General features: G+C 39.6%; 2 protein-coding genes across 2 annotated transcripts in view; both read right to left on the minus strand.

Moving 5' to 3' along the window:
* The window catches only part of TAF2 (TATA-box binding protein associated factor 2), a gene marked incomplete at its 5' end in the record, with an annotated part of 87,036 nt that extends 71,207 nt beyond the window's left edge, over nucleotides 1-15,829 (minus strand). The window contains 9 exons of the mRNA XM_081953231.1: nucleotides 2,190-2,303; nucleotides 3,272-3,456; nucleotides 3,968-4,199; nucleotides 5,181-5,322; nucleotides 6,091-6,209; nucleotides 7,960-8,120; nucleotides 12,136-12,193; nucleotides 13,514-13,562; nucleotides 15,787-15,829. Coding sequence (XP_081809357.1) covers nucleotides 2,190-2,303; nucleotides 3,272-3,456; nucleotides 3,968-4,199; nucleotides 5,181-5,322; nucleotides 6,091-6,209; nucleotides 7,960-8,120; nucleotides 12,136-12,193; nucleotides 13,514-13,562; nucleotides 15,787-15,829 — 1,103 coding nt within the window. The remainder of the gene's footprint in view (nucleotides 1-2,189; nucleotides 2,304-3,271; nucleotides 3,457-3,967; nucleotides 4,200-5,180; nucleotides 5,323-6,090; nucleotides 6,210-7,959; nucleotides 8,121-12,135; nucleotides 12,194-13,513; nucleotides 13,563-15,786) is intronic.
* Nucleotides 15,830-16,791: 962 nt separating this feature from the next.
* DSCC1 (DNA replication and sister chromatid cohesion 1) lies at nucleotides 16,792-25,143 on the minus strand. Its single transcript, XM_081949919.1, has 9 exons — nucleotides 24,851-25,143; nucleotides 24,190-24,358; nucleotides 22,929-23,063; nucleotides 21,932-22,022; nucleotides 21,352-21,490; nucleotides 19,471-19,523; nucleotides 19,056-19,210; nucleotides 18,196-18,344; nucleotides 16,792-17,420 (listed from the first exon to the last, which is right to left on the minus strand). Exons 1-9 carry the CDS (start codon nucleotides 25,018-25,020, stop codon nucleotides 17,312-17,314), a joined length of 1,170 nt encoding a protein of 389 aa, XP_081806045.1. The 5' UTR covers nucleotides 25,021-25,143; the 3' UTR covers nucleotides 16,792-17,311.
* Nucleotides 25,144-26,609: the final 1,466 nt, after the last annotated feature.

A 26,609-nucleotide genomic window follows, 5' to 3' on the forward strand; every position in this document is an offset into this window, starting at 1 on the left:
TCCCAAAGCGGACCCTCAAGACTCGCCACGGGCGTCTCTACTGAACCACTGAAGGGGGTCCATCCCATCCGGATTTGAGCGACTTTGTCATGTAGATATTTCCCAAACTCCTCTGCTCTACCCTGTAAAGGGGCTTCCCGCGGCCTCTCAAACAAGAGGGAACGAGTCACCCGAAACAAGGCGGCAGGGCGGTTATCTGCAGACGCAATAAGGGCGGCGCAATGTTGACGTTTGGCCGCTCTTAATGCCACAAGGTACGTCCTCAAGTAGGCTCGTGCCTGTGCTCGGTCAAATTCGGAACGAGAGGATCTCCAACGACTCTCTAGGCGTCTCCTTTGGCGTTTCATCACCCTTAGCTCCTCGGTAAACCAGGGAGCCAGGGTGGTTCGTCGCCGCAGGAGAGGCCGCAAAGGCGCCACCCGGTCCAGGGCCCCGGTAGTCGCACTATTCCATGCGTCTACCAGGTCCTCCACTCGGGGGCGGGTCAAATCCACAGGAGGTGGCCCAAGCTCCGTCTGGAACCTATCTGGTTCCAACAGGCGCTTGGGGCGGAACCATCTAATACCTTCCGGTTCCGCCTCCTCGCGGTGTGGGGTAGCACCAGGGAAGTCCAGCCGGAGAAGATAGTGATCCGACCATGACAGGGGAGTAATGGCTAAGTCCCCTATTCCCTGATCACTCATCCACCGGCCTGAGACAAAAACAAGGTCCAGCGTGTGGCCTCCCTCGTGAGTAGGGCCCTGAATTAACTGGGTCAGGTCCATGGCTGTCATGGAAGCCATGAACTCCCGAACCCCCTCAGACGCTTCTCCCATCGACGGCAGATTGAAATCCCCCATCACTATAAGGTTGGGGGTCTCAATCGCCACCGATGAGATCAGCTCAAGGAGTTCAGGCAGGGCCGCTGATGTATAGCGAGGAGCCAGGTATACTATCAGCAGGCCCAACTGCCTCCCTGGGCCCCATCTCACAACAAGGGACTCACACCCGGATGTCTGTGGCACGGTGAACTCTCTCGGCTCAAGGTCTTCCCGAATAATCACTGCTACCCCGCCGCCCCTCCCCTGGGCCCGAGGCTGATGAAATGCTCGATAACCTGGTGGGCACAATTCAACGAGGGGTAAACCTCCCTCGGAGCCCAACCAGGTCTCGGTTATTCCTGCGAGGTCCGGCTCCCCCTCCAAGATAAGATCATGAATGAGGGGGGCCTTATTAACAACGGACCTCGCGTTGCATAACAGCAGTCTCAGGCCTTGGGCCTGTGGAACCTGACCACCTAGTATGCAGGGGTTGGTACAAACGACCGGGAATGACCAAAAACCCCGGTCTCCCAACCGACTGCGCGTTCTTAATGTGTCCTCGCACCTGCCCCTCCCCACGACCGTTGGTATCAAAGAGCCCTGTAATGGAATGTTATCCTCCCTTTCCTCATCCGCTCCATTCCTTCCTCTTTCGACCACACCTAATTGCCTGGCTCTACTATCACTCCTGATCTGGTCCTTCCCCCCCCCACCCTTAAAACCCTTTATAAATTTTAAAAAACAATTAACTAAAAAACCCCTTAAAGCACGCTTCCTCCACCTCTCTTTCATTTCACTTTACCACACTACTTAATGATGAAGCTGTCAATCCCGATTGCAGTCAGTAAATGAGGGCTACCTGTATTTTCAATTTATCCTTTCAGGAATGCTTTCCGTTTCTGCTAATTTACCAGTCATGTTTTTGGGCTGCTCCTTAAGTATTTATTTGTTGGGGACTTTATTCATTCAAAATGTGTTCCAGGATAAGGCAAGAAATGTCTAAGTAAATTCAGCAGAGCTACCAATCATGGCTTTCAGAATTATTTGTGAAATCCATGATGGTACTAATACCAATCTCCTTTATGTTTAGCATTAGAGCTGCGGTGGCACGGTGGTTAGAGTGCGGTACTTATTTCTGACTGCCGGCTGCCTGCAATTTGGCAGTTCAAATCTCACCAGGCTCAAGGTTGACTCAGCCTTCCATCCTTCCAAGGTTGGTAAAATGAGGCCCCAAATTGTTGGGGGGCAATGTGCTGACTCTGTAAAACCGCTTAGGGAGGGCTGTAAAGCACTGTGAAGCGGTATATAAGTCTAAGTGCTATTGCTATCATGCTAATCCTTCACATACTCAAATGCAAAATTCTTTCTCTGAGGTATCCATTTACTCACCAAGACATTCTAGATATAAAGCAGCCGAAGAACTGCTGGGCTAGGGCTTCAGCCAAGAACCTCCTGGTTAGAGGAGTCTCATCTATTATCATGGCACTGTGCAAAAGGTTCGTGCTAGTTTAAAAGCGTAAGAAAGTAAATATCAAATGGGGAAAAATTAGAAAAGCAAGCAGTTCTTATACAAATATAAGCAAACTATTTTATTAGTGGTTTTATATAATTAGTAGCAGTGATATATAATTGATATTCAGGTATTTCTTACAAAAACGTATCTGTTTACATAACTGCTGCTGGGACCATCCCAACTCTTAACCTCTTCTAGATGGACCCTGGAACATGATCTGTTGGGCTCCATAGGGAAATCAGAATCTATCTGAAGGCCAACAAAGGAGAATATTTGTAGCCCAGGTTTCAAATGAGGGGTCCTTGGTGCTTTCTCAGCTTGGCTGTGTTCCTGCTGATGTTTTATTATTCAAATTAGGGTAATATCGCACTAATACCTAGTTGGGTAATGTCTACAAGGAAGCAACCAAGCTCAGAGAGCACCAAGACCCCTCTTTCTGAAGAAGGCAGTTAGACGGGTAACAGTGCTTTATAGATAATCAAGACAAGATCCGTGGCCGTGCAGTGGTTAGAATACAGTATTGCAGACTACTTCTGCTGACTGCCAGCTGCCAGCAGTTTGATTCTCACTGGCTGAAGTTGACTCAGCTTTCCGTCCTTCCAAAGTCGTAAAATGAGGACCCAGATTGTTGGGGGCAATATGCCGACTCTGTAAACTGCTTAGGGAGGGCTGTAAAGCACTGGGATGTGGTATATAAGTCTAAGTGGTATTCTTATTGCTATCAGCACTTGAAACTGGACCTGGAAACCTACTGGCAACCAATTTGTTCCAAAACTATTACAGACTGAGGTTATTTTACTGAATGACTAATGCTGACTAGCAAAGCAAACAGCTGCATTCAGTGTCACCTACAGTTTTGAAATCATCTTTAAGGACAGCCCAACTTAAACAAGCCATGATCATTTTTGTTCAGACAGGGTTAGGGTTACAATGGGTTACTGTTATAATAAAGACCAACCTAAAAAGGCTCATAGAAGCATAAGCAGCTACTTCGACATAGGCCTCATCTACAAAAACTGTTTTGAAGCAGGAGTAAGGGTAACGACAAGTAAGTATCTCTTCATAGAATTCAAATACTTCATGGAGGTATGACGTAGTATGTTTGAGCAGGGGAAGAAGTTGGGGTAAACAAAAATGGGTGACCTAGAATAAATAACAGAAAGAAAGGAACGTGTAATTGAATAATTAGATGGCAATTAGAGCAAGAACGGGAAAAGCTTTAAACTCAGCAATGTTTGGCAAGTCCTACTGGACATAATATTAGAGTACTTTAGAAAGCCACTGAAAGAGTAACGATAGCCCTCCATAAATGGTCTTGGCAAACAAGTTGCATATAGTAAAAAGTAACACTAATGCTGGGAAATTGTATGGAATCAGGTAAATAAAAAATAATGAAATGTTACTGCTTTCTGCAAAAACAACAAAGGACAAAGGGCAGTAGAAATTTGTTATCAATTTCTTTTGCCTTTTTATTCAACTCTAGCTTTGAAAATTAAGAGTTGCCAACAACCATGTATTGTATTAAAACTAATTCTATTAAAATTTGTATATGAATAATACAACGAAAAATGGTATCTAATCGCACTACCCAAACATTACACTAACACAAATCTACTTCAATATTAAATCAAATAAACTTGTCCAAGTACATTACCTCGTGCATGTATGGATCGACAAGAATTTCAAATGGTCCAATAGCCAAAGAGATGTTAGATGCAGCAGTGGGTATTGGCAGCATATAATGGAAAGTCTTCTTTCTCATATCATGAGTGTACACAGTTTCCACTAAATCACCATTTGAGATTGCCACCATTGTGGCATCAACGGTATATTCTAGTTTCCATGTGCAGAGTTCTGAATACGAATCAACACAAGGAAACCAGAACCTAGAGAGAAAGTTGAAAAAAAAATAGAAATAATTAAACTTTGCCCAATAAAGAGAAGCCACAGTTGCATTAACAGATGCAGTGAAATCATTAAAGTCCACAACTAAGTGATAGTATAATTTGGACCAACAAAAGTCTTAAAAACTTGCACCCAGCAAGGGATTTTGTATTTCTTTCCCTAATGTTAGGCTAATTTCTTAAAATATTGTGAAACGTCTTAAGTTTACCCAAAGAATATAACTGCATTAAATGTAATTTATTGCGTATGCCATGGACAGCCAAAATCATTTAAAACCAGACACATTACCAGAGTCTAAAATGAGTGGTGTGATGGCCTAAAGGTGGAGCTCTTGCCTCACAGTCAGGAGGGTGTAAGTCCGATCCTAGGTAGAGGCAGACACTTCTCTCTCTGGGCATAATGTGAATATATCTGCTGAACAAAACTCTGCATTGGCGACTGGAAGGGCATTCAGCCAGTAAACACTCTGAAAGCTCCATTCAGTTCTTAGGCTACTCTGTGCACATTATGTGAAGCATTAGCTGTCTGGAGAGGACTCTACTGTTGGGAAAGATGGAACGATGACCAGCAGCCAGGTGGATGGACTCAGGTGGAAGACCTCAAAGACCAGGTAAAGTACAGACTGTCATGGCAGAAAATCTATGTGATTGCTAAGAGTTGATAGCTACTTGATGGTGCACCATCAAATGAAAAGAAATAAATAGAAAAGAAAAATAAATGTATTTAGTTACGCATGCAAGAACTACCGTATATAATGCAACTGTATCTACCCTTGTTTTGAAAAATTGCAGTAAAAAGAATATTCCTTGTCGATATATTCTTTTTCTCATGGCTCAGAAATCCTTAAATAACCCTGAAGCAAAATGGGCTTGTTTCAACACTTTCCCACATACACAAGAGAGAGAAATGCACACACCGGGAAAATTACTTCTATCAGGAGAATAAGTCTGCCCAAATCTCACCTTGTAGAGTTTTGATAACCACAAGAGAAAACGTGGGCGCCTCTTTCTGCCAAGCTGCCTTCCACGTTAGGTACCACAAAATGCAGTCCTCCTTTTGGCTGATCCAAAGAGAAGTTGATGTGTATCTTTAACACTTTTAATTCTGAAGAACCAAAAAAAAAAAAAAAGACCAGCTTTAGAATATGTATATATATATATATTGCTTTCACATTGCTTTCAAGAGAATTCTGCATTTGTATTAACGTATTTGGAAAGAGAAAAATAGGATGCTGAAAGGAGGAATCCTAATTACATCCTAAATCTATACAGGTAGTCCTCATCTTACAATCATTCATGTAGCGATCATTCAAAGTTACAAGGGTACTGAAAAAAAAGGAAAAACATGCCGGTTGCCAGGTGCCCAGATTTTGATCAAGTGATTGTGGGGATGACAGCCATTCGTTTAGTGACTGTTCGAAGTTATGACAGCACTGGAAAAAAAGGGACTATGACCAGTTTTCACACTTACAAACATTGCAACATCCCCATGGTCACGTGATCAAAATTCACGCGCTTGGCAACTGGCTTGTATTTCTGACAGTTGCACTATCCTGGGGTCATGTGATTACCATTTCTAACCTTCCCACTCGCCTTCCGACATGCAAAGTCAACGGAGGGAGCCGGATCCACTTAACAACTGCATGATTCACTTAACACCTGCGGTGATTCGCTTAACAACTGTGGCAAATAAATCCTAATTGGGGGGAAAACTCACTTAACAATAGAAATGTTGGGCTCAATTGTGGTCCTAAATCAAGGACTACCTGTCTTCACCTGGTTGAGAGTTGGGCGTCTATAGAAATTGAATGAAGAAATGAATCTAAATAAAACAAATCTTTATTTCACAAAACTGTAGGGCCTTGTACTGTACCATCAGCATGCTTCCAAAGCTCTGATGGCACTTTAATACACAACTCTCCATTTCCAGCATCCGGATCCACAGCACTGACTGCAGCAGCGTAGGCATTGGAAAAATAGTTGAGATTTCGCCTGCAACGTGAATGAGTAAATTATTTCAAGTTTCAGCAAAAACTGGATTAAGAAAAGGCAATCCACTTTTGGAAGCAGCTCCTCCCAAAGATAACAAAACAGCACTCCAAAGTTATAAATCCTCCAGCAATTACTATATTTCAAAAACGATACATTCTTCTAACACCCTGGAAAAGCCATTCAATAACCATAGAACATGTGAAGTGTTTTAAGAAAACTCGGAGAAACGATCACATGTTGTATATTCTCATAATATGGATTCAGCACATGGAGCAAGGCCTGCTGTCCGTCCGTCCATCCATCCATCCATCCATCCATCCATCCATCCATCCATCCATCCATCCATCCGCCTTTCAGATATTCAATCAAAATGCACAATAAAACATTAAAATCAATAAGGATCATAAGTTTAAAATCCCACGAAAATAAAACTAACCAGGATGGAAAGGAAGAAAGCAAAGTTTACATAGAAAAGAAATGGGGTGCCGTCTAGTCTATTAGCCACGTCCAAAGTGCCACGCCCCCACTGCGGTCCCAGACTAGATGGCAGAGCCACGTTTTCAAGGCCTTTCGGAAGGCCAAAAAGATAGGTGTGCAGGCATGAAATGCTCTAATCTTCGCTACCGGTTCGGAACTGGGAGTGGGTGCGGCGCTTCTGCGCCTAGCATCTGTGATGACATCTGTGTGGGTGGGTGGAGCCTCCCGATGCCGACACTACGAACCAGCAGAATACCACCTCTGGTGTGGCTTATCATTTTGGCAGGCATGATATTTCAGAGTGTGGGAGCCACTGCAGAAAAGGCTCTTCTTCTGGACTCTGACAGCTGAAAAGGGCTTAATCCCATCAGGGTGAACTGGTTTCTCAGATGGCCTGGACCCACGCCATACAGGGTTTTAAAGGTGATAATCAACACCTTGAATTGGATCCTGGATTTTTATTTTATTTTTATTTATTTGTATCCCACCTTCATTTTTTATTTTTTTTACAAATACCTCAAGGTGGCAAACATATTCATCACATCTTCCTCCTCCTATTTTCCTCACAATAATAGCAACCCTGTGAGGTGGGTTGAACTGAGAGAGAATGACTGACCCAAAGCCACCCAGCTGGCTTTCACAGTTAAGGCAAGCAGAACTAGTCTTTTAAATTCTTCATTATTATTTTTGCTTTAGTTTTTTTGTGGCTTATTTTCACCTTGTCTTTTCCCTTCAAAAAGAAACCCATAAGCTTTAAGTCTCAGCAGCCTCACACACTATGAAGGGTATTGGAAACAGCAATTCTATAGCATCTGGAGAGCAAAACATTCCTCCACTTTGTATTCAACAAAACCTGATTCAGAAAAGCTAGGTAGACATTAATAAGAATACAATTAATAAAATTGGAGAATCCTATTAAACATTCTCTATAATTTTTAAATGTTTCTACTACATGACATGAAACGCATGCTCATATTAACCAAATGGTCCAATTAATGCTTTCTCTATAGCAAGTAATGAACTGTACCCAATGAACAAAAAGTATTAAGAGACCTTGAATTTAATTTAATGAATTCAGTGATGCTGTTTCAACTTTTCTAAAATATGATACAGTACAAGAAGTTTCTATTGGTCGTTATCATTACCAAACAACTGCATTCCGAAACATCTCTTTTTAAAAGGCATCTGTAGTTCTGAAATGCAATTTATATTCTGCCGCGAAAATCACTGATAATGACTGCAAGGACATTAGCCAGTGTGACCTGTTACTTACTGTTTTGACTCACTGTGACAAACTTCCAATGTTGGATCATTATATATAAAAGCTGCTTCCAAATCATTGACTCTAACTCTATATATCCTGCATTGCTTACTGCTCAGTTTAATTCTATTCAGGTTTGCAACTGTTGGAAATATTGTCAGCTCCACATAGCCCTACAAAAAGGAAAAAAGAAACCCCAATGTCAGATATACTTTATATATTTAGCACAAAAAGCTTATAATCAAAATTGTTTGCTTTTTATAAAGCCAAGATATGCACAAATGAGTCTGTAAAAGGAACAGCCGGTTTGGATTATCTGAACCTAAACAAAACTTATATTTATGCAATGCTGATACATTTGCATCTGAGGTGAAATAGAGGAGGGAGGGATAAGAAGATACTAGGAAAATTGAGGCCAGGTAGAAGCAAGAGAGAATTTCAGTCTTGCCCCAAACTTGCTCTGTCTGTTCACCCTGGCATCCCTCTGAATTTCGTTTCATAGCTAAAACTCAATTAAACTTTTCTGGATTTTCTTTCTTTCGTATCATAGGTGATCCAAAACGATTGGCAGAACTTCCAGAATGCAATGGTTTGCTTCAGGGTCAAAGCCAAACATATTTTCTATTTCATGTGGACTTTTAATTACAGCATTAAAAAAAAGAGTTCTCTATCATCCGATTCACTTCCGCTTTCTCACTGACATTTCTAATATTACTTTCTGGAATTGCATTCTCCTTTTCAAAAATAAAACACAATCATTAGAATTGCAGTACACTTTTGATCAGGAACAGTGCTCCATGATGTCATGTTGGCCACATGACCGTGGAAATGTCTTCGGACAACTTTGGCTCAATGCGCCTTGAAATGAAAATGCTATAGTCCAGGGGTCACCAACCTTGGCAACTTTAAGATTTATGGACTTCAACTCCCTGGGAGTTGAAGTCCACAAGTCTTAAAGTTGCCAAAGTTGGAGACCCCTGCTATAGTCAGCAATGGCTATTGAAGCAAAATCCACAGGGACTCCTTTTTTTAAAATCAGTAAAAGAATTCCAACATAGAGATTAAAGCCCATGTATTGTTTCATAAATCTCAGTCTTAGAAGGAAAAACATATGCTGATTCTCTTTTCAATTAACTTGCAAAATGAGTTTAGCTCACACAAAAAATCTACATGAAAAATATTTAAACTAAGATCTGGACTACTGCTATAAAAAAAAAACCAAAAATCAAACAATTAATGCAAATAGACAACATGAAATGATTTTTTCCCCACATGTTCTCTCTGAAGATGATAAACAAGTTGAATGGCAAAACAATGATTTGAAATAAGATCGTATAGAATATCAGACGACGACTTTTAGATTTATTTTTCTAAATCCTCTAATAATTTATTTGTATGACGCCTATTTAAAGGTAAAGCTCTGGGAAACAGAGGAGGAGCCAACGTCGCACTGGTACGGAAGTACGGTCTTGATGCTCCGAGACCGCCACCAATACTTTTGCCACTCGGTGGTCCAATCGGACCTAAACCGTTCCAAAGAGTCCGCGAACAGGAAGACTATGTCTTTCTGATCTCAGGACTCCCGCAAAATCCCTGATTGATCCAAGAGAAGGTTTTCAAGCTGGCGACAAAAGGCAGCCTAGGCTGATGAAGTTGGGACGGCCCCAGAACGGAAGGAAACGGAAAGAGAAAGTGTGTCCATCTGGTGAGGAATCCTTTCTGTTTTGAAAAAGACTGCCCCAAAAAGCTTCTTTTTTATGCTAAATTAAATCCTTAAGCAGTAGTAGTAAACGGAGAAATTGACCTGCATTGATTGTTTTGGATAGTATGCTTTTTTTTTCCTTTTGTAATTACACTTTGTGGACTGAAGTGCTCGCAATTTTTTTACTCTCCTCTTCTTAAAGTGGACCAGTTTTTCTTCTTCGACTTTTTCTTGCTTTACTTTTTAACTTAAGGATTAAAATCTCCTTCTCTACTCTAACAAAAGTTTGTATTATTTGCTATTAAACTCAATTTAAGAACTTTGTTTCCCTTAAGCCTGTGACAACATCAGAGAATGAAAGGAAGCAATACTGCCGCTCGGAGGCTAGAGTTTCTGAAACTACGCATTCGTTCCGGTTTCTCCTTTGATTTCACTGTCTTTGTACTTCAAAGTTCTGTAATTAAAAGTGATAAGAGCCAAGGGCACGAAGTGTTTACACAGGTGTCCTTTGAGAGCCTTATCAGCACTGGGATAAGGGGGGGGGGGGAAACGGAATCCCTTTCTTGTGAAGATTACAAATGATTTAAGCTAGAGTGGCAGTAATTTACAATTTGGAAATATGGATCAATTTTCAGAAGAGGAAACTTTAACTTTGCAAAAGATTTGGGATGGAATTCAAAATTTATTGGAGGTAACTGGGAGAATTGAGAAGAAGATAGAGTTTATACTAGAAAAAAATGATGGAGATGGAGCCCCAAAAATTGAAGAGAAAAATGAATACAAAGATAAGAAAACTAATGATTTGATTTATGGAGTGAAAGTGGTTGAAAACGAAAAAATGGGAGTATAGAAAAGGGAATTTGATGGACTGGAGCTCTACCCCAAATTCAAGCCACAGAAGAAGAAAAAAGGGAAAAATGATGGTTTTAAAGAGAGAAATCTTACCAGAAGCACGATCGACAATCAAATATAAATTAATTAAAGTAGCAAATGGAGGGTGCCGAGATTACCTGAGAGATACAAATACTAACAAGGTGTGGAGAGATGTCCATAAAAGGAAATAAACAGAAGCTTAACTCCACAAATGGCAAAAGAAATAAGACTATACGACTTTTGGAAGCATACAGATTGATATATGAAAGTTGATAATAAAAAAGTAGCTAGATTTGGTGATTAGTAAGTAGGAATTTAGTAATTTTTAGATTGCTTTGTTAAATAAATAGTTGATAATGGTAACAAGGTACATATTTATGTTGGCTGGAGGTGAGGAAGTTGGATATAAGTAGTAAATAATTTTGTTAACAAATATTAATGACAACAATAATAATGAAATAATAAGAGATATAGTTAATGATATATATTTGTACTGGTTTAACATAAGGAATTTGGATATAAATTGCAAACAGTGATTTGGGGGGAAAAAGGCTTAGAAATTTTGTTAATTCTTATTTTGAATATGTTATAAAGGTGTAATGTTATTGGATATATGAAAGTTGATAACAAAAAATTAACTAAGTTTTATAATTAGTAAGTAGTAATTTAGTAACTTTTAGATTGTTACGTTAAATAAATGATAATGGCAATAAGGTACACATATGTGTTGGTTTGATGAGAAGAAAATGGATATAAACAGTAAAGGAGCTTCTGTTAACCAATATTAATTATAACAACTAATATTGGAATGATAATGATAAGGGATACAGTTAATGATATATATATGTACTACCATAACAAAAGGAACAAATTGTAAACAGTGACTTGGGAAAAAAAGGCTTAGAAACTTTGTCAACTAATCTTTATTTAGAATAGGTTATAAAGGCTTACGGTTATTGGATGATTTTTGTAATAACTAATGAAATGCCATCAGGTGGTTGTATTTTTAACTATGGATTATTTTAGGCAAAAGGACACTAAAACAACTTCAGTCAAATGAGAACTATGCTATGTTGATAGTAAGATTCATTAAGAATCTTTGACATCTGATATGAATATAAGTAATGACTGTGGAAGAGATGCACGAAAGCTAATTGTAACCAATTGACACACTTTGTACAAGTTGTAATGTAAGATTATGATTTTTGGTGTGTTGTTTGTTTAATAAAAATAAAAAATTCTTGCAAAAAAAACAAACTCTGGGAAACAGAATAAAACTACTAAACCACAAAAATGTTAATGCTCATTGCATTGGGCCAAATCAATGGGGTTTGTAATGACATCTTATAGCCTAGCATGATTTCTGAATCAGCTAATTGTGATTAAATCAAGAAAAATCATTAATGTGCCACATGTGAAGCCAGTATAGCCATCTGTCTGCAGTCTATGCCCAAGGGCATTAATTCAGAGACGTTTCCCTTTGATCTGTTTTTTAACTGAGCCTATCTGAGATGAAGAAATTAAATTGCTCTCAATAGTGAAATAAGGGAGGGAGGGTAGGTGAGTTTGGTACCCATTAGTAACCTATAATCCTTTCTTCTTAACATACTTACAACAACAGATTTTCTCTGAAAATTTATGCTGTTGATGCAAATCACCTGATGGGTTGTGCTGGGGAAAAAAGAAAATTCAAAATAAATAAAGATTTTGATAAATCTAGGTTTACGTAACATTTGGTAATAAGGACAAATTCATAGTTCATCTTTTTGGGTGTACTGTACATAACCTAATATTTTAAGCAACCGGTAAAACATTTCCTTGGAATGTTTCAATTCAAGAGTGGCTATGGTTAAGTCTAGACAAAAAATATTTTCATTACGCCTTATTTCACATTTAATGAAAGAGATCTATACTATGTGTAAATGTAAAACACATTCATACTGAAATTTCATTTTCATTCACTAAACAGAGTTCAGAAATGTATGTTTCTTAATATATGTTTTGAACTAGGATGGTAAATTGTTTCCCTGACATTAAACGCTTTCCTTTCTTACCAAATTTCAGATAATTATCAGAATGTTAGTGAAAGATTTCCAGATTTCAACTGTCCAGTTCACTATAAGCATACATGTCATCTTATTTCTCCACAAGTTCTTAACTGTCTCATCTTTCTTGACTGATCAGAGTAACCATACATAGCAATAAATAATCCAAGTACAGCCCTATGCTGAAATCAATGCAATACCTTATAGAGAACTGGTGTGAAACAAAGAAACCTGTTAAATGTACAGGTAGTCCTCAACTTACAATCACAATTGAGCTCCAAATTTCTGTTGTTAAGTGAGGCACCTGTCAAGTTAATTTTACTCCATTTTACCCCCTTTCTTGCCAATTATTCAGTGAATCACTGCAGTTAACAACATGGTTGTTAAGTGAATCTGGCTTTCCCATTCACTTTGCTTGTCAAAAGATCACAAAAATTGATCACATGTCCCCCAGAACACTGCAACCGTCAGGAATCAATTGCCAAGCATCTGAATTTTGATGACATAACCATGGGGATGCTACAAAGGTTTTAAGTGTGAAAAATTGACATAGGTAACTTTTATAGTGCCATTGTAACTTTGAACAGTCACTAAATTAACTGTTGTAAGTCAAGGACTATCTGTATTTATGTTCAGACTACATTAATCTAAGTAATTCATAAAATTCATACTAAAAATTCAGTTCAAATTGTTTGCGGGAACATGCTGCATATTGCTTCTAGACACAAAGTTATTTTTGACAAATAAAAAGCTATATTCCAGATATAGCACTGGTCCCTCCCACAAAGATGAATTCCATCTTATATGAAATTGACATCTATTCATTAAAATATGTTCAACCATTTTTTAAAAAATTATTGCTTATACCAGTCTTCAACAAATAAGACATTGGACATTTCAATGATACTTCATGATACTTTAAAAAATAAACTATAGTTAAGTATACTTATAATTTATAAGGTCTTGGGCTCTCAAACCCTTTGTCTCCTTTCTTTCTGTTCATGATGAAGAGAAGCACTAAATTTTGGTGAAAATCAAACACATATCATCATCCTCTTTAGCAGTCTTTACAAAAGTACTTTCAATTCTTCCTTTTTTTGACAAGCTTTTTGTAAGAAAGCATTTTTGGCAGTAAATCTCAAAACAACCCGAAGAAACATCCAGAGGCACCATCACCCATTTAAAAATAGAAAAATAAATGTAAAAAATGTGTATGATCAACTTAAGGAGTTATTTAAACTTTTTTTTAAATCAGAAACTTAGTAACACTGATTCCCAAGACTTGGATATTTACACCTCATATTCAAGATTCTAATGTGATGTAATTATATGTTACAAAGCAAGGAAAAATTTCTTCTTTAAAAAGCTTTCTCTTGTAGTTACAGAATGGCAGATTTATATTGTTGGCTTAAAAAGATTCATCTTATAAGTAGCAACTCTTAGCATCCAAATTAAAACGTTTTCTACAGCCATTTAGTTATGCAGTGTAGAGGCTTCTCAGATTCCTCTTTATAACAGCAAGTTGTATCTATCACCAACTATTTCTGGGCTGAATTGTTACATAGCAACCTTCACGTTTAGAGAAAAGGACACCAAAGTAATCCTCATAACTGAATTTATGTTCCAGTTACAGATCCGGTCGGAATCACTTGCAGGTAATCTTACAGTATTTCCAGACTTATTGAGTGGAGATTTCCTATTATCATCTTTTGAACCTTAGCAACCATTTGGATTTGATTACCAAGGGAGCACCTGACTTAAGTAAAGGGAATGTCCAGCTGCCTAGTCTTCTCAAAAGGCGTATCTCTTAGGGTCTCCAGGACATTTTCCGGGGGGGGTTCAAAGCAAGTTTGGAGATTTCAATTCGCAGCAAATTAGCCTGGTGGTGGGCGGGGAAGGAGTTCAACGAAATGGGGCTCCAGCTGCACCGGAGAAGGAGAGGCGGCGGAGGGTCTCCGACAGACAAGGAAGCTTGTTCGGAGAGGAAACGGCGGCCCGTTAAAGAGAAACACTGAGAAAAGCCACGGGCGACTTCCGAAAGCAGCGGCGTTTTAACCTTCCTGGAGAAAGTCGGAGGGACGTTTTCTCTCGGGCAGCCGGCCGGCGGGAGAGGTCTCCACGTACGCAATTCCACGGAGATGAGCGATGCTTGGCGGCTCTCCTTAAGCCGCTTAAGCCTCACAGCCGATCGGCACTTTCCTTTCGTTAGACATATTGGGCGCCATATTCCTTGCGGCTTTTGATCTTTCACCCGGGGTCAAGGGTCAAACCCTCGTTCTATTAGACTTTCTCTGCAGTGATCGCCCTCTTGCTTTCAGTTCCGGAATCACAGCGGCTCAAGGTAAGCGAGATGGGAAGAAAGGGAAACCGAAGAGAATGACCCATGCGCTGTTTCAAAGGAAGGCAATGCGCATGCGTCCCGAATTAGGGAGCCCATTGGTAGAGTGGGTTAGGCTGCCGTGGTTCGCGATTGGCTGGGCGAAGCCAATCCCGCTCAGCGTTGGCGGGGAATTATTTCGCGCGTATTTTTTGACGGCGGGGAATGTTGCTTATTTCATTTTACGTGTAACAAAACACTCAAGTTGCTTCTCAAGACACTTTGAGTTCAATTAAATTAGAAGGTGGTATTTTAGGGACGGGATTTAGTGACATACAGTAAATACTACAAGGTTTATAATATACATGGAAAAGGGCTAATAAGCACAGGTAGTCTTTGACTTACAAGACTTCATTTAATGACCGAGGGAATATACAACGGGCACTGAAAAAAGTGGCTAATGATGGTTTTTCACACGACCCCCATGGTCATGCGATCCTAATTCAGAAGCTTGGCAACTGGTTCATAGTTATGACGGATGCAGTATCTTCAGATATGTGATCAGCTTTTGCTACCTTCTGACAAGCAGTCAATGGGGAAGCTAGATTCACCTAACCGCCGTGTTACTGACTGTAGAGATTCACTGAACAACTGGCAAGAAAGGTCACTAACGGGGGCAAAACTCACTTAACAAATGTCTCACTTAGTAGCAGAAATTTTGGGTTCAATTGTGGTCGCAAGAGAGGATTATCTGTACTGTAGCTGAATAAGAGTTGGAAGAGTCCTTGGAAGTCTTCTAATCCAATCCCTCAACTCCCACAATCCTCAGCACTAGCCATGCTGCTTGAGCATTTTAGGTGTTGACGTTCAGCATGCCTGTAAAGCTGCAAGTTGGACCGTACGGAAAAAAGATTCAGCAACTGTGCTTGCACAGGGCAAAGCCATGGTCTTTGGTGTTAGGGAAGACTCCTGAATAGACCACAAATAGCCTAAAAAAACCCAAACCAATGGATACCTGAACAAATCAGCCTTAATTTCTCACTTGAGGCACAAATGACAAGGCTCAAATCATCATATTTCAGACACAGCAATGCGTCTATCAAGACAGGCTTATAATGCCAGGAAAAGTGGAAAGAAAGACCACCAGCTGGATGGATTCAGTTACAATGCCAATGGCTGCGTCATTGAAGAACCTGAGAGAGGGACAAATTGTCTTGCAGAAAATCTAAAAGAACAGCCGCCCCACAAACTCAGTACATTGATTCTAAGGTTAATAGCCAGATAACCTTTGAGATGTTCACAGGCAAGGTAACATGTATCCAAGCAACTAATATTCAGTAGAACACTCCTACAAATCTGATGATTTCAGGTAGCAATTACCATATTTTTCGGAGTATAAGACACACCTTTTTCCCCTCAAAAAAAGAGGGTGAAAATATGGGTGCATCTTATATACTGAATACCAAAAAAACCTTTTTGCTCATTTCTGCCCTCCCCAGCCCCCAGGAGCATTCTGGAAGCCTCCTAAAGGCTATGCACGGGCATTTTGGTGAAGGGAGCAGCCTTCTAAAAGCTATGCATGCCCCTTTTTTTGACAAAAATGGGCCCGTTTTCGCTAAAAACGGGCCATTTTTTGCTCTTTTTTTACCCCCCCCCCCAGCTCCCAGGAGCACTCTACAAGCCTCCTAAAGGCTATGCATGCCCTTTTTTTGACAAAAAATGTGCCCGTTTTTGGGAGGTCTGCAGAGTGCAAAACCTTTTTTTTTAATTTGTCTCTTCAAAATCTTGGTGCGTCCTACACTCTGAAAAATACGGTCTGATTATCACTGACTCAGGTTTCATCATTTTATCTAATTTGCTTAAGACTTTTAAGTAAGATTCTTCAAAAAGAAAAGCCAACAAAAAGCTGACGTTATAAGATTTTATTTCAGAAAAGGAAATAAAGCAAAGGCAGACATATGCTCCAACTATAAATATTGGGATATATCAACTGGAAGTTAGAATGTCTGGAAGCTCTGTAAGAGAGAAACAAAATAGTGGATTGTGTCCAGATAGATTGATTTAGTTCTTCCAAGGAAATGTTAAAATGTTAATTAATATAAAGGAAAGGTTAAAGAAAACCGTCCTCTACCTTAAACTGATCTTCTTTGCAATGTGTTCTTTAAACTTCACAATTTTTAAATTTTTAATACGGATTTAATTTAAACAAAATACAGAAAGGAGTTGAATGAAATACTCAGATATTGGTATTTACATTTTTCTAGAAATATCAGTTTTAACAGTAAAGAACTCTCAAGAAATGCTAATATTATTAGATGCCTCACAGAAAACTGTGGGTCTTAAACTATGTGGCAAAACCACGAAAAAATGATCTACCAGTTGACAGTCTTTAGAATATTTTCAGTCCCTACTTAGTTGAAATAATTCTTATGAAATGGGTCTTCTTGAATTATAAACTTTGAGTCCATTCTGCATTGAGGAACGAGCATATTTTGTTAGAAGTGTGCCAGTCGTTTGCTTCTCTGAGCATAAATCCCTGTAAAATAGAAGGGGCTTTTAAAAAATGTAACCTCCAAAACCATTTTAACAATTTCAATATTCTAAGGCAAATTACAAAATTGTCAATACCACATTGTATTTCAATACAGGTAGTCCTCAAATTATGACAATTGAGCCAAAGAATTATGTTGCTAAGCGAGACATTTAAGTAAATTTTGCCCCATTTTACCACCTTTTTTGCCACAGTTGTTAACTGTGAATCACTGCAGTTGATGTTGAGAACACGGTTGTTAAGTGAATCTGGTTTCCCCACTTACTTTGCTTGTCAGGAGGTCACAAAAGGGGATCACATGACCTTGGGACACAGTAACGGCCATAAGTATGAGCCAGTTGCCAAACATCTGAATTTTGATCAAACGATCATGGGGAGGCTACAAAGGTTGTAAGTGTGAAAAATGGTCATCAGTCACTTTTTTCAATGCCATTGTAACTTTGAACAGTCACTAAATGAATTGTTGTAAGTCGAGGACTACCTGTACACAGTGTCAACTAGCAGTAGCATACAATATTGACTTAGAGGAAAATTGGAACTAACGTGCAATGATTGCAAGGAAGAATGCAAAAGAAAACGAGGAAGCTATTGGTTAACAGACAGATACTCACAATGGGCTGAAAATATCTCAGTTCTAATAGTGAACAAAAGCAGGAATTAGATGTGTTTGAGGAGCTGCAAAATTCAGCATATGAATTTGGAAATTCAGCATATGAAGATGGCTTTTGAACTGCTATAGGACTGCAGTTATACCACTTACTCTATATACGGAGCTATATCAGCTTCTGTCCATTTCTCCCGAATAGAGAACAAGCGTTTAAATCTTTCATTATCATCTTCTGGTAAATCTTCAACATTCAGCAGGAAAATAATCTCTGGTTTAGAAGATCTATCCACAAGAGCCAACCCCTTGAATAAATGAAATCAAAATTGGAATATGTGCAGGAAACCTTTATGGAATAGATTAAAATCTAAACTTAATAAACATTTAAAAATGCACAGGTTGCTATGTTTATGTATTGTTCTTTCTTTCAATGTGAGAACTTCTTAAAGTTTCAGCCCTACATCAATCAAACTCATGATGTACCTTAGGCTAAAAGTTGCAAATAACTTGAGAGCATCCAATCAGCTTTAAGGGAAAAGTGATTGGGATTTTCCTCCCCAGAATTCTTAATCTGACCCTATTACTTGTGGATTTTCAAATTTATGCTATAGATTGAGCACATTTCTGAAAGTAGCACTTCTTATAGAATGGAATGGAATGGAATGGAATGGAATAGAATAGAATTATTTATTGGCCAGGTGTGATTGGGCACGCAAGGAATTTGTCTTTGGTATATGCTCCCAGTGTACATAAGGAGAATAAAATACATTCATCAAGAATAAAAGATACAACACTTAGTGATAGTCAAGGTTACTAATAAGCCATCGAATCGTACTAGGAAACAAATAAAATCAATATAAATTGAAAGATACAAGCAACATGGTTATAATAATAAGTTGGAAGAGATAGATACTAGTAAGGAAGAGAAGAAGAATAGTAATACAGTCTTAGTAAATTATTTGACAGCGTTGTGGGAATTAGTTGTTAAGCAGAGTGATGGCATTATATCACATTACCTTTAACTGATCCAGTCTAGTTGTCATTCCTTCAGGGACACTCTGCTGCCACACTTCTTGAAATTCCGAGAGGTTGAATTTGACAGCATTTTGTAAGAGCATTTGTGCAATTGCTCTACACACCTTCTCTTCATTCATTTCAAAGTAAGCCTCACCTGGGAAGGAGCATTAAAAACCACAAGTAATTAAGGAAGATGTCACATGCACTTCAGTATATCTTTAAAAAACTCCCATCAACATCAAAACGACATTACATTCTGTAATGAACCAGAATAAATTCAATAGTTTAACCTTGAATCTGGCATTCATATGCATTCATTCATTCATTTTTATCCTGCCATTCTGATCTAATGAATATTCAAACCAGGTGTGTCATCTTCATTATTAAAAATAAGCAGTTATGAAGGCTACCTACCTTCATCCATGTATTTTTCCCCGTAACTTTCCAGGATGTGCTCTATCATTTCTCTGAAATAGAAATGTGCCTAATTTCAGTATAAAGTATCATAAAGCCAGTTCTCTACAGAATTTGATTTAGAACTACCCGTAGCCACCCAGGGTTATCCTTACATTATTTATTAACATATTTTCTTTGAATGTATAATAAATACAATACAATAATACAATAGCAGAGTTGGAAGGGACCTTGGAGGTCTTCTAGTCCAACCGCCTGACTAGGTAGGAAACCCTATACCATTTCACACAAATAACTATCCAACATCTTCTTAAAAACTTCCAGTGTTGGGGCATTCACAACTTCTGGAGGCAACTTCTGTTCCACTGATTAATTGTTCTAACTGTCAGGAAATTTCTCCTTAGTTCTAAGTTGCTTCTCTCCTTGATTAGTTTCCACCCATTTCTTCTTGTCCTGCCATCAGGTGCCTTGGAGAATAGTTTGTCTTCCTCTTCTTTGTGGCAACCCCTGAGATATTGGAACACTGCTATCATGTCTCCCCTACTCCTTCTTTTCATTAAACTAAACCTACCCAGTTCCTGCAACTGCTCTTCATGTTTTAGTCTCCAGTCCCCTAATCATCTTTGTTGCTCTTCTCTGCACTCTTTCTAGATAAAATATTTAACTGCACTTATATAACACCACTTAGAGGTTGTTTATAAGGCATGCTAAAGACTAATGCACTCCCTTGCACCAAAGGTAACCTGACAACTGTTCCCCCCCCCCATTTCACTAGAGCAGGGGTCCCCAACCCCTGGGCCGCAGTCTGTTCAAAACGGATCGTGCAGGTAGCGGGTGAGCATGTGCACGGAGTTCCCCTCACATGAACAGTAGCTGTCATGCACTCACACATGATGCTCCCCTTGCCTGAGCAGCAGCCACTGGCACTCAGGTACAAAACTTTCTTTATGTGAGCGGTGGGCGCACCAGCCTTCCTGCCGGTCACACAAATGGAGCAGCGCACACTCACGCACGTCTGCCACTCATAAGTTGCTATCCCCTCTCCCCCTACTGCTGGGCCGTCAAGCCAGAGAGGTTGGGGATCCCTGCACTAGAAGCAGGGGTCCCCACCCTCCAGTCTATGGACAGGCACTGGTCTGCAGCATGCCAGAAATCAGTCCATTCAAACAAGTGAAGCCCCACCTGTGGGGTGTAAGCAGCACGCGAAACCATGTTTCTTTTAGTCTACGGAAAAACCTCTCTCCACGGAACCCATTCAGGCTGCCCAAAAGGTTGGGGGCTGCTGTCCTGGATCTTCCCTCTTGAACCACTATATGTCCTGGGATTAAAACTTACAGAATTCTCAGCCAAAAGACCAATGACTCTCCATACCTGGGGGTCCTGCTGGGAAACAGCCTTTCAATGCATCAAGAATGGGTTCCATCAATTAAAAGTTAAATTGATCGGATACTAGGCAGGCCTCATTTAATGATAAGCTTGTTTAGTAACTCTTCCAATTAAAAGTTACAATTTATCTGCCATGAAAAAATATTGGTATGACTTCTAAACAGAGTAAATTCACACATCACACAATAAAGACGATGTACTTTGTTGGCTGTGACTTAGCTCATTGTGTAATACGGCCATTGTGGCTTGTAAAAACATGGTTTTTTTTTGTTTTAGTACATTTTATGAACTTGTAATTACTCCTAATTTCGTAAATAAGCCCTATTAAGGAAAGACTTGGGCACATGAATCCAGCCTTATCTCCTTTGGCTTTAAATCTGAAAACAGGCATTTTGTAAACAACATTTAATAACTGAAACAGAACCCTTTCTCAAATAAACAATGAGGTGAGCCTTATTCTCTTACAACAAAGTACACCTAAATAAAGTAACTTACTTGGGTTCTAGAGGTCCAAGTTCTTGAACACATATACTTAAAGGGACTTTATTGAATAACCAGGACTCTGAATATATTAGTTGAGTCACGTGATTCAAGAGTTTCATCTCGTAGTCAAAGTCTAGAATCCTCCAGAATCCTGCAAGCAGAGAAGGGCATTAGTGTACAAAATCCTTTATAAAAACCTCAGCTCCATTGTTGATCTTTTTCCTACTCTTTTATCTGTGTAATGATCATAATGCCAGCCTAGTTATTTTCTCCTTTCGCACTCAATTGAAGAAGAGACGGATTGGTCTAGTGGTTAATGCACCAGGGTAGAAACCAGGAGGATGTGGACTCTAGTCCTGCCTTAGGCATGAGGGCAGCTGGGTGACATTGGGCCAGTAACTCTCTCTCAGCCCTAGGAAGGAGACAATTGCAAGCCACCCCGCTGCTCACATGGCTTGGTCGTCTGTCCCCCTGTCGTCGTCCCCACCCACCTCAGTTGCCAAGTTCCAAAGGTTGGGGGACTGTTGCAGTAGAAGTAAGCAATTTTCTGTTTAAATAAGGAATTCCAAGAAACATATGTAGATATAACTACCTTGAACTTGGCACGCTTTCAGAATCTTCAGTTGATGCATTATTTCTTCCTCACTTGCTTGGACCAAATCCAAGAAGTCTTCTATTGTATACTACAGAAAGTAAAACAAAACATACAGGTGTTCCTTAAGTCTGAATGCTACTCTGAGTGCCTTGGAATTGCTTTATAAACAAAAGTTTAAAACTGCACTTGTGTATTTAATTATGAGCATTTCATTTTCATAGCTTTCAGTGACTAGGCAGTATAAAGTTGGAGGCTGAATGAGACTGTCATAAGCCTACATTTATTTCAAGCTGTATTTATTTCAAGCTACATTTATTTCAAGAATCTGAAATTTTGTTGGGTTAAGGACTGACTCAGGAATTTTGCCATATGCTGAGACCTGCACTGGAAGGATATTTCAGGACTTTTAACAGATGAATCAAGTGCTACCCACTTTGCTACTTAAAACAGAACCAAAATGCAATTAAAAAGAAGTAATTAAAACCCTATCGGATTTTAAAGGCACAAAAGGGATGGAGTCAATTTTTGTTCACTTTGTTTTAGAAGGACGGAAACCGTAAGCCACCCAGAGTCACTTGAATAGTGAGATGGGCAGCATATAAATTTAATACATAAAATAAATAATAGTTATGCACTTTGGAAACTGCCAAGGAAAATATTACTTCACTGATAATTAATATCTCAGCCCATAGTAACCAGGATCCCAGAGACATAGATTAGAATTAATTGGTGAGTGGGATATTGTATTTACCCTACACAACAAGCTAAAAAGTTTAGGTAATTAATACATGAACACATGGCTAACCTAACTCACTTTTTACAATGGGCCATATGGGGAATTTAATATGGGTTAGGACTCTAATTGCAATTCATGCTTTGCTTAATTTATATTCTTGCACAAAGTTATGTCTCTTTATTAAAAACTCTACCTTGTTTTGGGTCATGAGAACTTTTTCATCCATCTATCATCTTTCTTATCGTATATAATGATTACCTTTGAGTTTGCATCAATTCTCTCTTTTTCACTATCTGGACCTTCAAAAGGATTTTCCAATAGAAGTTTCTTGAGTTTCTTCAATTTAGGCCGGCATCTTCTTAGTTCCCAAAAATGATTGGAGAATCCTGCAATCTACAACAAGAACTGTCATTGGAACTGCCAGACTAATCTGTAAAGTTGGCAGTTGCAGATAAAGCTGCATCCATCAGCAGCAGCAAAGTATGAACGTAGCATAACGCCTCTGAGTTTGGCATGTTAAATGACTGTCTTTGTGAACTGTGTTTCTCAATTTTAGCAGTTTGAAGATGTGTGGACTTCAGCTCCCAGAATTCCTCAGCCAGAAGTTGAAACCCACACATCTTCAAGCTGCCATGGTTGAGAAAAATTGCTTTAGGACTTCAGACCTTTGGGTATATTTGCTCCACTTCCATTGAACTCATTTGGCTCTTTTAACATAAGAAGATTCAATTGTCATTGTGGACTTTCAGATATTTTGGACATCATATTATCCCTGGATATAGTGAGTTGCAATCCAACCATATCTAAAGTACCACACATCCACCCACTCTACACCAACATTTTAAACAAAATTTTGCTTTTATTTCTCCTCAGCTGCTGTCTTAAATACCAATGCATGCCAGGATCTATTAATTGAGGAGGAAAAAGAACAAGCAATCAAGCAATCTGTACCTTGCTTTTTCCAAGTGTATCCAAAATGTGTGATGGCCACAAGAAGGCAAAAATTATGTTTGTGTCTGTGTTATAATTTTATTATTTAAACCAGTGGCATTTAGAGATTTAACTTATTTTTATTGCACTTTCTTGGAGAAATAACTGCTATAATCACAGAATCCTGGAGCCTTAAAGGGAGTGGGGGAGGCTGTTTCATCTGGTTCAGTCGTTTGCCCATCATTCTATCAAATATCACATTCCTGCTAAATCAAGGATATGCCCTCATAGAAATTACTGAGTCCCATATTCAATCAGCTGCTATATGCTGTCAAATCCAACATCCTACTCATAGATATGCCTATTTTAAATAGTTATCCTACACATTATATGTCTAAGTACTAAAATATTTATTGCATCTCTTGGCCACAAAATGCTGTGACTTAATTCATTGGATAAACTAAGCCTCTCTCCCATCCACAAATCTGAACTCCTAGGAAAAGGATTAAAAGTGACTTTTTTTTAAAGGAAGGAGAATGACTTTTCAAAGATCTTAACTTGCTCTGGAGAATCTTCAGGCACACAATACCTCAGGGTGGAGTATATTAGTGGTAGCCTTGCCTGCACGAAGCTGCTCTGGCGTTTCACCGGAAGGAATAAAAAGCAACATATTGGAAGTATCTGCTATTTTCATGTCATAAGTCTTGTCCTTACTGCATATCACAGCATGTTCATTTTTCTCTCCACGGATCACCAGGCTGCAAGATCAAACAAATGCCAGGTTCAAACTACAATGTGTTGACCAAAAGGTTTAAATATATGTAATAATAAATAAAGATCGGAGGCTGATAAATCTGAAAAAGTCCAATTTCTCCTAGTATCCCAGGTATGTTGTATCCTTATGGTCAGTCAAGGAAAAACACACAGAAACGGGCTATACTTAATGCAGTGTTTCTCTTGGCAAATTTAAGATGAATGGACTTCAACTCCCAGAATCCCCCAAATTTGAGCAACACATCTTGACCATACGGATGCGGACAATGCAATTCCTTTATTGCAAGGATCTCCAAACTTGGCAACTTTAAGAGTTGTGGACTTCAACTCCCAGAATTCCCCAGCCAGTTCGGGGAATTTGAAGACCCCCTGCTTTATTGAATTAGATCAGCTGATCCTCCCAGGCGCTAGGGGTCGCTGTAGAGTCGCCAGCCGCACGCTTTACCGCAAGGGGGCCCTGCCGAGCATGCGCATACCTTTGCCCCGCCTCCAACTCCTGACACAACTCCGGCTCCAGTTGCAGAAGGCAGTAGTCGCCGGCATCGATCCGCGGACTGAAACTGAGGCACTGCACCGTTGGAAGCAGCTCCGCCGGGTTTAGTTTAGCAACCTGCAGCGTCGCATCGACCTCCTCGCGGCGTCGCATATCCTCGGGGGCTTTTTCGCTCCTCGGAGTTTCACGGGCGTCTCTGGCAGGAGAAGGGGACGGCCTCTCTTCCGAAAGCGCGCCAAAATCACGTCGTCACAGGGATGCAAAGGGGGCGGAACTTACATTGCTCAGGCGCCCAATCCGAAAGGGAGAGGGTTGGGCTAATCAACCCGCCACAAAAACAGCCGTTGAGACTGAGAAGAGCCAGGAGGAGGATCTGCGGGCTGGAGGGAGAAGCACATAGATAACCGTTGCTGGATACGTCTAGTTTAATGAAAAGGAGGACTAGGGACGACATGATAGCAACCTTTCAATATTTGAAGGGCTGCCACAAAAGAAGAGGGAGTCAAGCTATTCTCCAAAGCACTTGAAGGAAGGACAAGAAACAATGGGTGAAACCTGATCAGGGAGAAAAGCAACATAAATAGAATAGGAACTAGGAATAGAATGAAAAAGATGGGATGGAATAAGAATAGAATAGGAACTAGGAATAGGATAGGATGGAATAGCAAGAAGCAATGGATGGGAACTAGTCAAGGAGAGAAGCAACAAATTCCTAGCAACATCCTAGGAATTAGGAATAGAATAGGAATTAGGAATAGGACAGGATGGAATACAATACAATACAATACAATAGCAGAGTTGGAAGGGACCTTGGAGATCTTCTAGTCCAACCCCCTGCCTAGGCAGGAAATCCTATACCGTTTCAGACAAAAATGGCTATCCAACATCTTAAAGACTTCCAGTGTTGGGGCATTCACAACTTTTGGAGGCAACTTCTGTTCCACTGATTAATTGTTCTAACTGTCAGGAAATTTCCTGACTATGGAATGTGAATAGGATAGGATGGAATAGGATAGGGATTTTATTGTCACTTTGAATGTACACTAATCTGCATATATTAAAATAAAATTTCATTGCATCTAGCTCTCAAAGAGTCACCATCTGCAATATATACAACATGAGCACGGCAAAATTAAAAAATACAAAGTTATGTATGTACCCGCATGTTATATGACACAGAAACAACACAGTCTAGTTAGGATGTATAAGAGAGAAACTAATATAGGGTATTTTGAAACCTCCCAGAGGAGTAGGGTTCCCTACCAGGGTTCCCTGCTTGTGCAGGGGTTGGACTAGATCATGGGTATCATACTCAGCATGGCACGTTGCTGTTGCGTGACTTTGTGGTGTCTTTCCCCTTTATGGAGCTGAGCTGGGGGTGGCCTGCACATGACACATCTGGCTTGTGGGCCGCCAGTTTGATACCTCTGGACTAGACCTCTAAGGTCCCTTTTAACTGATAAACATAATGTAATGCTTCATTATCGCTGCATTTTTGTTACTTTTGAAGAAAAAGACAACAGGTGGCAAAAAAGAAAATACATAAAAACCAGGTTTTTTACAAGCATCATTCAGTGAAACAGGATGTCTTAATTGCCTTAAAAGCTGCAAGTCATTGCTAAATCCAGGTAGTATATAAGTATCAAGAGCATTACCGGTATGTTAAAAGAGTTAATTTCTGACTTAACAGCGGAATTTGTTTTTTAAATGGGGTCTTTTAAAAAATAATAGTCCATCCCTAA

Source organism: Natrix helvetica, assembly GCF_964273705.1.
Source record: "Natrix helvetica genome assembly, chromosome: 4".
NCBI lineage: Eukaryota > Metazoa > Chordata > Lepidosauria > Squamata > Natricidae > Natrix > Natrix helvetica.